The 16,285-nt window shown below is 30.9% G+C and overlaps 2 protein-coding genes across 3 annotated transcripts; both read left to right on the forward strand.

The window, feature by feature from the left end:
* Positions 1-947: 947 nt before the first annotated feature.
* Positions 948-10,737, forward strand: LOC124919286 (kinesin-like protein KIN-8B). Of its 2 annotated transcripts, XM_047459504.1 has the most exons (17): positions 948-1,674; positions 1,742-1,813; positions 1,876-1,992; positions 2,348-2,436; positions 3,230-3,374; positions 3,458-3,553; positions 5,084-5,175; positions 5,583-5,684; positions 5,785-5,931; positions 6,006-6,156; positions 7,796-7,858; positions 7,938-8,174; positions 9,287-9,391; positions 9,477-9,590; positions 9,757-10,179; positions 10,257-10,347; positions 10,564-10,737. In XM_047459504.1, the coding sequence occupies exons 1-16, from the start codon at positions 1,627-1,629 to the stop codon at positions 10,332-10,334; spliced, it is 2,079 nt and encodes a 692-aa protein (XP_047315460.1). In that variant the 5' UTR covers positions 948-1,626; the 3' UTR covers positions 10,335-10,347; positions 10,564-10,737. The 2 variants fall into 2 exon arrangements, with proteins under 2 accessions (XP_047315460.1, XP_047315459.1); XM_047459503.1 differs by having other exon boundaries at positions 10,257-10,737.
* A 2,320-nt stretch (positions 10,738-13,057) lies between these two features.
* On the forward strand, positions 13,058-15,325 carry LOC124922240 (COMPASS-like H3K4 histone methylase component WDR5A). Its single transcript, XM_047462973.1, has 2 exons — positions 13,058-13,749; positions 14,775-15,325. Exons 1-2 carry the CDS (start codon positions 13,099-13,101, stop codon positions 15,075-15,077), a joined length of 954 nt encoding a protein of 317 aa, XP_047318929.1. The 5' UTR covers positions 13,058-13,098; the 3' UTR covers positions 15,078-15,325.
* The last annotated feature ends 960 nt before the right edge of the window (positions 15,326-16,285 follow it).

A 16,285-nucleotide genomic window follows, 5' to 3' on the forward strand; every position in this document is an offset into this window, starting at 1 on the left:
TAAAATTGGGAATTTATTAAATATTATTTTGAAAGAAGGATATTTATATATTATTATATTTAATAATAAATTAAATTAATATAAATAATAATAAATAAATAAATAATGCTAAAAATGATAGGAGTAGGGAAATTGAGAAAGAAATAAGCTGAGAATGAATTATTTAATATCATTTTATTGGATTGAAAAAGAATGAAAAAATGTGAAAAGAGATAATTGAAAGAATATTTTTTATTTTTTCAATTAATAAAATTTTGTTTTACAAACTACTTTTTTTAAATTCTCTATTCAAATCATTTTAAAAAAAAAAATTATAACTACAAATTCAATTATAAGAGTTCAAATAATATTTTTTTAATTTATAAAATATTTTCACTTTGTTAAATGGTATAAAATCATAAACTAAAATAATTTATTAACTCCTAAAATTTTAAATAAAAAATTAATTAGTTTAAAATTTTACATAAAATATTTTCACTTTGTTAAATGGTATAAAATCATAAACTAAAATAATTTATAAACTCCTAAAATTTTAAATAAAAAATTAATTAGTTTAAAATTTTACATAAAACATATTTGTAGTATTTTAAAATAATAAAATTATAAACTCTAGATCTCATTAGTACAATCATATTTAATTGAAAAAAAACTGATCTAAATTTGTTTTATAACTTGATCTAAAAAAATATTATTTTTATCCACTTTTACCTAATGTTTTTTTTTAATCTAATTTAATAATATTATTTTAATATTAAATTAAAACAAAATCAATATCACTTGTTTATAACTGAAATGTATTTAAAAATGAACTTGTTTTTAAAAATATTCATGACTTGATTTATTGTGAAAGTCAATATTTATTATATTTTGACAAAAAATTGTAATTTAAATTCAAATAAAAGAAATAACTGCTCTTCTCCCCCGCAATAACTTTCTAAAAATCAAATCTCAGTAATTCTCTCTCTTCTGGTATAGAGAGAGAAAGAGAGATTGTAGTACCTTCTTCCTCAGGTAAACGTTTCTTCATCCCTTTCATCCTCCATTAAAATGACCTCTACCACTATTTAATGATTCCACAGTATCAGTTACGCTCCCATTAAACATCGTTTCTCTTCTTCCAACGCCACGAACCATTCAAATTTCCCTTCTCTCTTTCTCTCTCTCTCTCTCTCTCTATAATCGACGCGTTTCCTTCTGTTTTGTCTTTTTCTCTAGTTCTATTGCACGGTTCGAAAGAAAATCTTTGGCATCAAGCTATTTCTAAAGAGGAGGAGAAGAAGAAGAAGAGATATTATTCCATTTGTTTGATGCTGCTTGAATGTGTGATTTTATTTCATTTTTAATTCACCGAAACGCGGCCGGCTGACAAGCGATTGGATTGAAATGTGCCGTTGATTCGTTCTTACGAGAGGATCTTGACAAATCGTTGTTATCAATGACTGCTGATTCGTAGTGCTCGAGCTTAAATAGTTGGATGGATGTAAGAAAGTAACATGGATATGTTCTTACCTCTGTACTTGTGTCGGTTAATTTCTTACTGAGAAAATGAAATCGGAAGCTAAAAATTAGGGTTCAGACTTGGAATTATTAGATAGATTTTGATCATTGCCGGTTTCTAAATTAACTATGCCGAGCATCAGAGCTCCAGCGAGGAAGAAGGCAACCACGCTCACGGTAGTCTTTAAACTTCTCCGTGGTTTTAGCTAGTTGACGAGTCTCACATTTCAATCGATGATTGTAGGTTGCTGTGAAATGTAGGCCGCTGGCTGAGAGAGAGCGTGGTCGTGATATTGTACGAGTCAGCAATGATAAGGTTTCTAAACTTCTACTTGATTCTCATTTATTGTTCTACTTTAACTTTCCTGGTATTTGCAGGATGTGCTTGTTTTGGATCCTGATCTATCGAAGGATTACCTCGATGTTATACAGAATCGAACCAAACAACGACAGTATACTTTTGACCATTCATTTGGTCCCAAATCTAGAAATTCGGTATTCAACTCTTTATGATGACTCTAATCTTTTTCCTTGGATATTTGTTTCCATACTGAATGTTGTCATATTGAATGTTTTCCCTTTAGTCAAAATTTTAGGGTTTCATCAAGTAATAGCAAATTATGTTCTATACATATTTACAATTTTTTTGTTGTTGTTGTAAATTTTCATGGATCGCTAGACCTGTTCAGAATGTTATTTTGAATGTGGATATAGTTCCTCTTGGCAAATTCGACAGCATCAATATGAAATACATATTCTAGAATCAAAATCTTTACTGGCTGTTATGAATTTTTTCGCATCCATTTGCTTGAGTTGCATGAAATCAAGGCTAACAATGACATGGATCCAGGATGTTTACAAACGCAGTGTGTCTTCTATAGTCTCTGGGGTGGTTCAAGGTCTCAATGCAACCATATTTGCGTATGGTTCAACTGGAAGGTAATATAGAAAACTGTGTTTTACTCTTGTTTTAGTCCTGCTCTTTTCAAATTCATTCACATATTATTCTTATATGGCTGATGGGGAGTTGAATGCATGTAATCCAATTTTGGAAACAATTTTATTTTTTTATATTAGAATGTGCATCCAAATGAGATCATGTTTAGAAACTAAACATAGTCAGATTCAAAAATTTATTCTGGATTCAGAAACAGAAAGTTTTACCAAATGGACCAATGAGAACGCAACATCATTTATGTATAATCTCATCCTTGATTTGTGCCCTCAAATAAAATAAAATCTCATCCTTGGTTCATCCCTGCAATATAAGGGGAAGAAGATGATCTTAAGTGCAATTATAGGCTTGTAGTTTCTCACTCAAGGCACTTAGTATCACATTGCTTGCTGAGCTTTTAGAATAATTTCTTTCTGCACACAAATTTCAGTCCTTCTCATTATCCAATATGTCAGTTATTTTTTATATGCAAAACTAGATTTTGTTGTTTGGACTTTTGACTTGGTTCTCCATTAATGTGTTTGTGCAGAGAATTTTACTATGGGTGTAGTATCATGATAGGGTTAGGATATGATTGTAGATATAGTAAATAGATATAGATTGAAAGGAAGAAGGCCTAAGATGTCAGAATAGAGGATTCCAGATGATAGAAGACTGCAAACTTGTATTTCATTCAACATACTATATTAACAAGGGTTTTCCCCTATTTATTTATTAACACAATCATGACATTATATTTACATCATATCCTACTTCTATCCTAATATTTATTTTCAGTGGCAAGACATATACGATGGTTGGCACTCAACCGGATCCTGGACTCATGGTTCTCAGTTTGCATACCATCTTTGATCTCATTAAAATGGACAATAGCCCTGATGAGTTTGATGTTTCTTGTTCCTATCTTGAAGTATATAATGAGGTATGTATAATGAAACTTTGTTGTGATCTATTTTCTTTTTTTATGTTGATGTCATGAGAAACTATATGTTCTCATAAGTGCAGGTTATCTACGATTTACTTGAAAAATCATCTGGCCATCTAGAGCTAAGGGAGGATCCGGAGCAAGGAATAGTTGTTGCTGGACTTAGATGCATCAAGGTTTGTTCTTCAACTTTTTCCCTTATTAATCAACATTTACTTTGTTGTTATTCTAAGTTGCATTGTTGCAAGGTGTTTTTTTTTACTAAAACAGAATTGTATTACAGAAATAGAGGAGTCACAAGCAGAAATACATGAAAGAGAAATATTGAAAACATTAATATCCCCTTAAATCCTATATTTCCTGTCCAAATTACAAAGTTCATGGGCTGGCATTACATACTGGCTATACAAGGAAATAACTTTTATGGCAGTAAAAGGAAGTAGTTGTTTTAGCGGCTGTACAATATCCTTTGCCTCCCGAGAGATATTATGACTTAGTCCATATAAGTAAGGGACAAGATTAAGAGCATCTCAGATGATGATTTTGTTTGAATCTTTTTGCAGCGAGCATGACTGAAAAAGTAGATGAGTTGCCTTTTGTCAAGGTGGTTATTAGTCTTTTACTATATATCAGTATGGTTTCTTTCCAACTTAAGCTTGTCTTATCTATAGTTCCAATGCTATGTAGTATCAAATAGGCCATATAACTATAAGATAGAAAGTCCTATGCATTTGTGAGATGCCATTATGTTGCAGTCTCAAATCTACCGCCTTGCATTTATACACCAGGCATGTCTTTCTTAGCTGTGACACAAGTTGTAGTGATTTTAAGAGAAAATCTATCTTATTCTCATGATGATCTAAAACAACCTTGGTTTTACCAAAACTATTTAACATAGAGTATATTATGCCTCTTACGTATTAACAAAGTTGTTGCAAATACGACTTCTAATAAATATAAAGAGCTAAGCCTGGAAATTCCAATCTTCGCCATTGGGGACCGATCCAAATCAAACCTTTTGAGGTGTTTTTCACCAGTTCAACTAGGGATAATATTTGCTTGCCCTACCCCCGAACACTATAAATATGCAATATCACTTTTAAAACATATATTTACCATGCACCAATCTAACAATTTTAAGTTTATTTTTATTTTGCTTATATGTTATCATATAAATATTTAATATTCTTAGACTATTAATTTATATTATAAATAGTGTAATTAAACTAATTTTTAGTATAAAACATATCAATTATAATTATCATAGTATAAATGGTTCCCGCCGAACCTGATGGTTGCATGGATGGTACAAATAAAGAAATCCCTGAAAAGAACAGGGCGGGGACATTACTCCCGACCCCGGTCCACACCACTTTAGGTATTTGATTATTTCAAATAAATATCAGGTCTTTGATTATTTCAAATAAATATTAGGTCTCTTACTCAAATCAGTTTCTCCAATATTCAGTAATCTGGTCCAAGCTCCTATTCTAGTTCTCTATACTTTTATTTTGGTTTTTCTAGCTATAAGGCTTGGCTTCTATTTTGGAGGTTCAAATAACTTACGTTTATTACCCCAAAAAATGCGTTGCAACTCCACCTTCTTTCCCTGCCTTGTTGGTTGTTTCCATTTTCTTGTCTGGATGTTTTTAGTTTTTACTGTAGTTGGAGGTGATATCAATTTGACTACACTACATGAAATTTAGGTTCATTCAGCAGACAGGATTCTTGAACTTTTGAACCTGGGGAACAGTAGGAGAAAAACAGAAAGCACAGAGGTCAATGAAACATCATCACGGTGAGCTAATCATTGTTCATACATCTTCATTCTACATGTATGCAAAATTGGTGATGTTACACAACTTATCACTTAGTTATTTAGATTAAGCTCAAATTAAGTTTAAAAAAAAAAGTTATACTAGAAAATCTGGCTTAGTTTGATAAGATAAGCTGTCTTAACTTGGTAATATAGTAAGAATATACAAAAATACAACTTTAATCCTTGTAAATTAATCAAATTATGTTTCTATAAGGGTAAAATAATCTTGAAGTATTTTCCCGGCATTAGTTCCATATTTTCTCAGATCAAACGTACATATCAAATATTTAAATTTAGATATTTTCTTTTGATGTATTCAACATTTATTTTCCAAACCATTAAACTAATTCGGCGCTTAGTTTGATATGTTGAAATTGTATGACCAGCTCTCACGCTGTTCTGGAGATCAAAGTGACCAGAAGAAGAAGGAATAAATATCAAAGCCAAATTATTAAAGGAAAACTTTCTCTTGTTGATTTGGCTGGCAGGTTTGTTTGACAATATACTGTGATGTATATTATATACATCACATTTTTTTGGATGTTTCTTTATGCTGCATTTGCAATTCACATTAGTTATCTCTTATAGTGAACGAGCCTCTGAAACAAATAGTGGTGGCCAAAAGCTCAGGGATGGTGCCAACATCAATCGTTCACTTCTTGCCCTAGCAAACTGCATAAACGCCCTTGGGAAACAACAGAAGAAGGGTCTAGCTTATGTTCCATACAGGAATAGGTGTGTGTTTGTTCCTGCCATTCGACTTTTTCCCCCTTGTTAAATGTTCTTACTATTTTCTTCGATTTTCACAGCAAATTGACTAGAATACTTAAAGATGGTCTGAGTGGCAATTCTCAAACAGTGATGATTGCAACTATATCACCTGCAGATACCCAGTATCATCACACTGTAAATACTCTGAAATACGCTGACCGAGCGAAGGAGATAAAGACTCACATACAGGTTCGGATAGTTATATGTATCTTTTTTCATTGCTTCTTCTTTCAACAAAATATAGCTGAATTATTAACCCTATTCTTGTAATCACATAATTACTACCCCACTTTTGCATTGGATGTAGTCTTAGTGAAAGTCTCAATCTCTCAAAAAAAGAGTCACTATCCCAATACATACATATATAACAAATATCAAGACAAGCTCTTTCTAGGAGGGGATATGCTGGAGGTTTTCTTCATCTGATCTAAAAAGAAGAGGGAAGGGAGGGAATATTTATCAGAGTGATCTATTCTTATAAATAGGAAAGTAGATTTTTATTTTGTTTTGAAAATGTTAATGAGCTTTGTCCCCTGCCACGAAGCTAAACGAACCTTCGTAATTAGGAAAAGAGGTATTTAGCTTATATCTTAAACCCAAAAGGAGAGAAAAAATGGTGGATAGCAAAACAGGCTTCGCTTCTACGATAGTGAAATAGAAGTGACAACTGAATCAAACGTACCAACAACATACAAATCTTACATGACAAGGAAACAAAGTGAATAAAACAACTCTAGAAAACTATCTTGCCTTAGGACTTGTAGTTTTAGTGATTTGGTTGGCATCAATGTCCCATGACTTGTACCTAAAACAATGACATGCATCTTGTGGAGCTTGTTTGATGTAGGTTTCTTTTTCAAAATAAACCTTATTTTTGGAAAGAAAAAAGTTGTTTTATGAAAAAGTGGATCATTTGAGTTTGTTTAGGTTAAATGACTAAAATATGTTTTGGTATGTAATATTTTTAAATGTTATAAAGAATAAAGTAAAGATATTTCGATATTTTAATTGATGATTTGATAGAAGTGATTGATGATGTTAGTGAATCCAACACCAAACAAGCCCATAGTTTATGTGGTAAAAGTCTTGGAGCTTGTTGGATGTAAGGTTATTTGGAAATAATCTGGATTATTCGAAGAAATATTTTTTGATGTAAAAATGGATTATTTGGGTTAAATGACTAAATATTATTTTTTTGAAAATGGTCCTGTGAAGACTGAATATTTTTATTCCATATTTAAAATGTTAAAAAGATAGAGTAAAGATAATTTGGTATTTTGATTGATGATTGGAATAAGTTGATTCACTTGATTGATAAAGTAATTGATGATTAGATTTAATATAATTTAAGAGGTTGAGTTCTCAAACTTGCGTGAGGTTTTGTGTATTTATATTTTGGTTCCTTGATCAAGTAATTCCCATGATAATATATTACCTATTTTTTAATACTTAACATCTTGGTCTAGCTACATGCGATTTGTCAGACTCAAGATCTCGTACCTGCAAACAGGAGAGTTGTCAATGCAAATCAACACACTCATTTGATACAAGTCTATGAACTATGTCCTCCCAAAACGTCATAAGATCTTGTGCTGCGGACTTAATTTTTATTTTCAAATGTTTAAGTTATCTTGTGTTGCGGACTTAATTTTTATTTTGAAATGTTTAAGTTTGTATTAGCAGGTCTCTCATAAAGACACTGCATTGTCCGTACCAAATATTGAACACTTACACATTGAATTGATAGCAATGACTTAATTATATTAGCTCACTCATGTCAAAATTTTGCTTTTGCTATTTGATGTTTGATTCTAATTGTGTACCACAGAAAAATGTTGGAACCATAGATACACATGCTTCAGACTACCAACGCATGATTGAGAGTCTTCAGGTAAAACTTTCATAGACTTTTAGTTGTTTTATGCAGCGATTACTTTTGCATTTCCATTTATGAAATGTTTTGTTTACAGGTAGAGGTTGGTCGGTTGAAGAAAGAACTAGCTGTGAAGGAATCTCAACTCGTCAGCAAATCAATTGAAAAGGTTGCAGACGATGAGCTGTTATGGTTGAATTCATTGAGTCAAGAAACTAGTGAAAATGTTCAAGAGCGTATTAACCTACAAAAGGCTCTATTTGAGCTTGAGGAAACAAATATTCGGAACCGCGCTGAACTCCAACATCTTGACGATGCCGTTGCCAAACAACAGGTGACTACTGACTGTTCATAACTTATTTATTTGGGCCTAAACATTATTGGCTCCTATTAGGACAATAATATCTTCTGGAATGGAAGGATTTTGTAAAATAAAAAAGAACAAATTCATAGCTTTCCAATTGTTTTGATGGATGTCTTGGACAAACAGATGATTTTATGTGCAAATAAAATGAGGAAGGCTTTCAACATTTATTCCTAAATTACATTGTCAAGTGATTCGAAACATTTTGGATCTGGCTACTCACAACTCTTATGCATGAACTATAATTAGATAGAAATAGAATTATAATTATAACTGTATAATATTTTCAATTTCATTGGAATTATAATTCCAATTCTTTATTTTAAGTCACTCAAACAAACAAAGGATTTTGAATACTCCAATTCCAATTCTGCCAGACCAAATATAGGGTTATATGTATAATCAAGTGGTAATTCCAAATAACCTTGTTTCATGTAGGTTATCGTAAATCAGGAGCTTGTTTCATGCAGGGTTTTTTTTCAAATAATCTGATTTAAAAAAGAATTTTGTTGATAAAAAAGAAGGTAGATTATTTGGGGTTATTTGGGTTAGATGACTAAAATATCAATTATTTAAAATGTTAAAAAATAAAGTAAGGGTAGTTTAATATTTTAATTGATGATTTGATTGATGATTGGGACGATGAATTATTTGATTAATACCAAATAACCCTTCATCAAACAAGTCAAAGTTATTTGGATAAAAAGACATTAGGGGTATAAATATAAATATATATTATATTTGAAAAGTATTAAGGGTATTTTGTTAGTAGATTTGAATGATGAGTAGATTTTGTTTTGATAGTGTATTATTTAAAATTGATCTCAAATAACTCACATCAAACAAGGACTAAGTGGTTTCTTAGAAGTTGGTCCTCAATCAAAGAGATTGATCAGATTTCTCATTATTTGGTCTGTTTGGATTGAATGGGACAAGTGAATTTGGTTATCAATTCACATCTTATCGGGTTCAAGGCAAGAAGTATAGTAGCTGACTATATATTGAATTTTCATTTCCTACCTTTCCAATTGGCATATTTCTTTGATCCTATATTGATTGTTTCTCCATTTGTTTTCCTTTAGGCAATCGAGAAGGATGGAGCAGTTGTGCAGGCTCTTAGAGCGAGGAGACAAATCATTCTCGACAACATTCGCGATAACGACGAGACTGGTGTGAGCTACCATAAGGTGATTCTGAATTTACAACACCAAATGAATTTTTGGAGGGAAATTACACATTCATGCTTACTTTTAAATTTTGTTTTTCTTGTAGGAAATTGAAATGAATGAGAAGCAGCGTTGCGAGCTGCAAGACATGATAGATCAATCCATCAGTAGCAATGGCGATAAAACCTATTTGCGTATTCTTAGTCAATACAGGCTTCTGGTAATGATATAATATTCGAGACTTTTAACCATCATCATATAAAGAGTCTTGTCTAAGAGTCCAAAGGTCTCATGTTCGATATTCACTAAGAAGTTGTGGTCGTGCTAACTTTATAATAAATAGAAAAAGAAAATTAGCTGAAAATGAAATGATGGTTTGTATGTAGGGAATGGCGAATACGGAGCTTCAGTTTGAAATAGCTAGACGAGATCAAATAATCCACAATCAACGAGAAACTCAGAGGAATCTCTGGAACCTGATTATGTCAACCGGGCTTGATGAGAAACAGATATCAGATCTGGCCATTAAGCAAGGTGTTACCGTAGAAGAATGGACTATGACCTCTTCCCACAAACGGTTATCATCACTAAACGAAAGACGACACTCTTCGCCTCTATGTTACCCTTGCACTACTACTACTACACAGTCCACATACAGCCGATCATCTTGCAGTTTTGAACAGAACCAACCGTTTTTATCTCATACAGTTTCCAGAGAGGATCATCATCAGTCCTATTACTCGATGTCTCGTCATGATTACTCTCCTGATCCTCCATCGGTTAACTTACGTAATTCATATCCTCAAAAGGTTCTTAGATTTTTTTCTTTTCTTTAGACTTGATTTTTTCTTCTTCTGTGTGTTTAACTTGTTTGAGGATACAACAGGAGTCATGTTATGATTATGAGAGGAGAATAAGCAGCATTGGCGAGTCAACAACAAATCAGTTTGTAAGATACAACTAATTGGAACAATCAGGTATGGTATCCTCTAAACATCCTAATGCATGGCCATCGATTCCTTCTCATGGTTTTGGTTCTCATTTGTCTAGATATTTGTAGACATATTGTTTCAAACCATGGTCTTGGTCGATTTTTTTTCCTATCCAAGGCTGAGTTGGGAAATGTTTTTCGATCTGTTCTTTGTTGTTGTTGTACATATTTGAACCTGAACAGTTTTATTCTTTGAATTCAGTTTCCAGAAATGCTTATTTTGTCGAGCTGAGATTAGCCATGAATCCGATAAGCTTGAGATTGATACTTGTACATATTTGAACTGAACAGTTGATTAAGGCAAGGGATCTTCATCTTAACATTCTTGCTTATTGTAGACAACAAGTGTTGCTAAAGATGAACTCTTTTTCTTCAATGCCTCCAAGCTTGATTATAATAAGAAATCAATATTATTATAGTTTAAGAAAAGTATTGATATTAATAAATTTTCTATTCTATTAAGGAATAAAGTTTGTTTTTCAAGTTTGATTTTTACACAAGCACATTGATCAACTATTCGAATTTTATTTTCTTCTCTTTTTTTACCCAATTTGGTTTTGGAAAAAGTTTGTTTCTTTACCCATAAAAGTACTTTTTTTTTTGTTTGGGTAAAGTCACTTCTAATTGGGTTTAGTTCGTTTTAATATATATATATATATATATTAATGCATTGTCTAGGTCTTGAGTTAGGAGGACTCTTTGCTCTGAAGCCAATTTTAACAACAAATTAAATATTGAACTATTTATACATTATCTTTCTTGTATGCTCAATGGACATTTTTAGATTAGTAAATCCGCATTGAATTAGAAAAAAATGAGACTGTCAAATAAAATGAAATGATTATATTGATATTTTTTTTTATAATATGTTATCTAACTTATATATGAAATTGGGCATGTAATAAATAAATTTAGTATGAATTGAATTTATCATTCTAAGTTTATCCCATCCTCGAGACCCTTGAAACTTGAAACAAGAAATTAAGGACGACATCGAGAATTAGGGATGTCAATGTGGTGGGAATGTACCATTCCTGTACTGTTTTTATTTCGGGGATTTTTTTATTATCATTTTTATCTCGTTCGGTTTTGGGGTTCGGTTTTGAGAAATCTCTGCGGGACATCGTTTATACTATATTCTCTAAAAAAAAATAAAAAATATATATATATATTAAAAATATATAATGAATAAATAAATATATTGATAATTTTATATATTTAATTGTGTTTATAATGTTTAAAATAGAATTAGGGTGAGATCGGGTGAGAACACAAATATAATTTGACCGGTGTACAATTTGATTCGCTTACCTTACCTTGGGGGCGATTTTAAACTTAGTGCTTATTTATATGTGCTTCTTTGTTTTCTCATTGATTTGAAAAAAAAAATTAAATTAATTTGACAAGAGTTTCATTAAAAATTTTGCACACTTTTTATATACAATCATTTAAATAAGTCTTAACACAATAATTCCAAAAAAAATCCATTACCCCCATTGGTGTAATATCAACCATTCGGGGTTTACTCTCTTTTTATGACCTAACTCTTTAATAGCTATCTTGTTGATATTAAATCGAAAATTCTCAATTTTTCGTTGTGAGGTTTCTTCAATACGCATAGACGAAGATGTCAAAATTTTAGTATACGAAATATTCGAATTTTGTAATCTGATTGGTTGGAAAAGTAAGAAGTGTTAGGTCATAGGTCATTAAAGTCAGAATTTTCATAAAATTTTCATAAAGAAAAATGATTGGGAATGGGAGAAGAATGATGTGGCTCAACTGATTGACTGAAAAAATAAAATATTTTTTATTTTCTCTTCTTCTTCACATTTTATTTTTTCAATCAATTAAGTGATGTCACGTCATAAAGATGAAAATGATTGTTTTCGAAATAAAAAAAAACATCATTTACTTCTTTTATATTTCTAATTTTATTTTATTAATAATTTAATTATGGCATAAAATCAAATGTAAAATTCTTAATTAATTTATTCTTATAGTTAATTATTTATCTCATGATTTAAAAGGTAATTACAAAATTAAAGAATGTGTACAATATAAAAAAATGGTTTATGTCTTGATTTTATGTTGGGACGACAATCATGGAAACTTTGAACTCTTATGATGTATTTTTTTACGTAAAATTACTTTTTTTTTATTGAAATTGATGTAACAAATGAATGAATATATAGAAGATTTGACAAATAATGTGAATGTGAAGATGCTAACCTCTTTAATCAATTCATTGATACTGAACCAAATTTATTATTTTTTTATTTTATTTTTAATTCAACAAATTTGTGTATATATTTCAGTATTTTTATTGTAATTGTAAAAAATATATTGATTTTTGGTTATACATATATAATTATAAGAATTTAAATATCAATTAAACCCGTTATTCTTAATTCTCAAATTATTATTTAAATTTATTCAACTTTAATAATAATTATGTCTTCATTATAAAAAATTGTATTATTAAATTTATTTAAAATAGAGATGAATAAAGTATTTGATCTCTATGCATAAACTAATTTGTATTTATACAAAAAAAGAAATAGGTAAATAAAATTAAAAGATAAATAATATAGAATTAAGTGTGTATTCGGGTCAGGGAAAATACGCAACGGGTGGGTATAAACCAGTTATGAATGTCCGATCATCAATATCTTCTTCATTCAGACAGACGACTGTAGTTTTTTTCTGTGGAGCTCAAACAATTTTCAATCCAAAAATGGCGACGACATCGGACCCAGTAGAATCGATGAAGCCCTACAAGCTAAATCAAACCCTAATTGGCCATCGTCGGGCCATTTCCGGTGTCAAATTCTCCGAAGACGGTCGTCTACTTGCTACCTCCTCCGCTGACAAAACCGCCCGGATCTGGTCCTCATCCGATGGAAAGACCCTCCAGGAGTTCAAAGGTCACGACCAAGGAATATCAGACTTGGCATTTTCGTCCGACACTCGATTCCTCGCTACCGCCTCCGACGACAAGACCGTTCGTGTCTGGGACGTTTCCTCTGGCTCACTCGTCAAAACCCTAACCGGACACACCAACTACGTGTTTTGCGTCACTTACAATCCTCAGTCAAACATAGTTGTGTCAGGTTCTTTCGATGAGACTGTTAGGGTTTGGGATATGAAGTCGGGTAAGTGTTTGAAAGTTCTTCCTGCTCATTCTGACCCTGTTACGGCTGTGAGTTTTAACAAGGAAGGAACCTTGATAGTATCAAGTAGTTATGATGGGTTGTGTCGGATTTGGGATGCTTCTACTGGACATTGTATGAAGACTCTTATTGATGATGATAATCCTCCAGTCAGCTTTGTCAAGTTCTCTCCCAATGGCAAGTTCATTCTTGTTGGAACTTTGGACAACACGTTGGTAAGCTTCCAATAATACTTGTGTAGATTATTGAATCTTATCTCTTAGTTAGATAATAATGCATTCAGATCTTGGGATTCAGCATTTGATCACCAATCTTGTGCATTAGAGTGAATTTCTTGAGATGACCAGAAGTAATGGATAAAGAGTTTCCTAGATTGAGTTAAATTGATTGTTAATGAATTAAATCGATTCTCAGATGAGTTTTAACCATAAGGGTCTCATTCAAATCCTCCATCTTGTTTAGTTTTAAGAGGTTTTGATGTGCACAAGAAGGTATATATGAAAAAGAAGGTTTCTTTGGATAAGTAAATGAGATGATGTGCATTTTTGAACTTAGAGAGTTCAATCTACTTTCTTGTTTGTTAAACTCCTTAAATTCTGAGGGAATTTCCTCTATTGAATTTCTGTGTTATTCCTTTGGTCCATAACTCTTTTGTCTCGATCACCAATGAGATATCAAAGGTAAAAATGAGATTTGAGGTGACTAGGATTTTCATTAATGTGGGTTTTTTTTCGAAATAATCAGTTGACTGATAAGTATTTTAACTGAGCAGACTGACAAGATACTCCGACTAAGTTTTTTTTTGGCAAAAAGGAAAGAACTTTGTATTAATCATGAAAATAGTTAACATATTTTAATGAGATACTGAACAATATTCGGACTCTGCTAGCTGAATTATTTGATCATCTCGTCTTCTTGTCTTGTCGAGTCTCTAGCATTTCGTTCCTGTCATATCTCATAGACCATCTATTATGTTGTTTCGTAGACCATCCTCGACTTCATGTTTGATTCACAAATAAAACACCATATTAAAGGTGAAAGGTCAGTTAGCCTACTCTAGAGATTAGATGAGATGCTTGAAAAGTGTGCGAAGTTGATGGGATGTTGGATCCAAATAACCCACATGAAACGAGTCCTAAGTATTCGTTACCTTAGTACATTATTCAATCTCCCCTTTTCCAATTATTCTCATTTTAATTGACTGAAGAATTCTCTTTTGTTTTTCTACTTTGAACTGCAGAGACTATGGAATTTTGAAACAGGCAAATTTCTAAAAACATACACAGGTCATGAGAATTCAAGGTACTGCATCTCGTCAACATTCTCGATTACAAATGGGAAATATATAGTTAGCGGTTCAGAAGACAACTGCGTTTACTTATGGGAACTGCAGACTAGAAAAATCGTTCAAAAACTAGAAGGGCACACAGACAATGTAATATCTGTTTCATGTCACCCGACTAAGAACATGATTGCCTCTGGTTCACTTGACAAAGACAAGACAGTTAAAATCTGGACCCAAGATGAAGATGATGATGAGTAGTAGGATAAAGTATATATAAACCAGCTTTTGAGATGAGAGATTAGGAATAAAAGAGCTGAAATCCTTGTTTAGGCCTTTAGATTGGTTTTTATTAGATCATGCAATTGGGTGAAGATTATAATGTGTTACACACTCCCCTTCAGGCATGTAGGATTCCATGTCTTAGATTTTGTTTGAAAATGTAACTTTTTCTGCTTGGATCTTGGAGAAATTTGTTGTAATGGAAGATTTCGGCTAGGTTAAAAGTTCGTGTTTTGCCCATTGAACTTGTAAAAATATTTCAAAATCCTAATTCTTTTGTCCTCAATTGTAAAAATAGCTCAAATTCACTATTCAATTAATATTTTGGCACTCTTTTAATAATATTATTATTATTGTTATTATTCTCTACAATATTTGTGAAAAATGGTTTAATTAAATTTACATGTTTGAAAACACATAGAGATTTTGAATATTAAAAATATCATTAAATTAGTGAATATATATAATTAAGATAAATAATATTATCTCATCAAAAATTTGTTTTTAAATAAATTTATAATTTACTTTTATTTAAATTTAAATCTAATCCAAAACTAGTTTTTTTTAATAAGTAAAACTAGAGATCCTATAAACCAATTAAACTGCTAAAATATTTATATATCACCTATATATGGGCGAATAGAACTTAAATAATAAAAAAAAAAAAAATCAATTTAATCTCAAAAACCAATCAACTTGTTGAATATTTTTGTGATGGAAAAATTAAATATCACAAAAAAAAATGTCTTAAGAAAGAAATTAAACATAATAATGTTTTTAATTAAGTTGTCACCGATATACTTAAATCTAACCTATACTTTTCTGTGTCTTAATTCAAATTGATTAAATTCACCTAAAATCTTCCAACTTTTTCATAATTTAAACTTTTTTGTGCGTGATGATTTTGCTTCCCACATCCTCTATATATATATATATATATATATATATATATATATATATATATATATATATATATATATATATATATATATATATATTTATATATATATAATCATAATGTAGTTAGAATCTTATGCTAACTAATTTGAAATTAATTTCATTAATTCATCATGTTGGTCTAAATTTGAATTGACATAAAACTATCTTTCCATGAATAATAATAATATTAAGTTACAAAATTAATATCTATTATTAAATAAAAATAATTATTTCAATTAATCTCTAGA

Source organism: Impatiens glandulifera, chromosome 1 (assembly GCF_907164915.1).
Source record: "Impatiens glandulifera chromosome 1, dImpGla2.1, whole genome shotgun sequence".
Taxonomy (NCBI): Eukaryota; Viridiplantae; Streptophyta; class Magnoliopsida; order Ericales; family Balsaminaceae; genus Impatiens; species Impatiens glandulifera.

Coding starts and splice junctions, on each gene's coding strand:
- LOC124922240 (XM_047462973.1), top strand. CDS start 13,099: ATGGCGACGACATCGGACCCAGTAGAATCGATGAAGCCCTACAAGCTA. Junction 13,750..14,774: donor GAACTTTGGACAACACGTTG/GTAAGCTTCCAA, acceptor TTTGAACTGCAG/AGACTATGGAATTTTGAAAC.
- LOC124919286 (XM_047459503.1), top strand. CDS start 1,627: ATGCCGAGCATCAGAGCTCCAGCGAGGAAGAAGGCAACCACGCTCACG. Junction 3,375..3,457: donor ATCTTGAAGTATATAATGAG/GTATGTATAATG, acceptor TCATAAGTGCAG/GTTATCTACGATTTACTTGA. Junction 6,157..7,795: donor AGATAAAGACTCACATACAG/GTTCGGATAGTT, acceptor TGTGTACCACAG/AAAAATGTTGGAACCATAGA.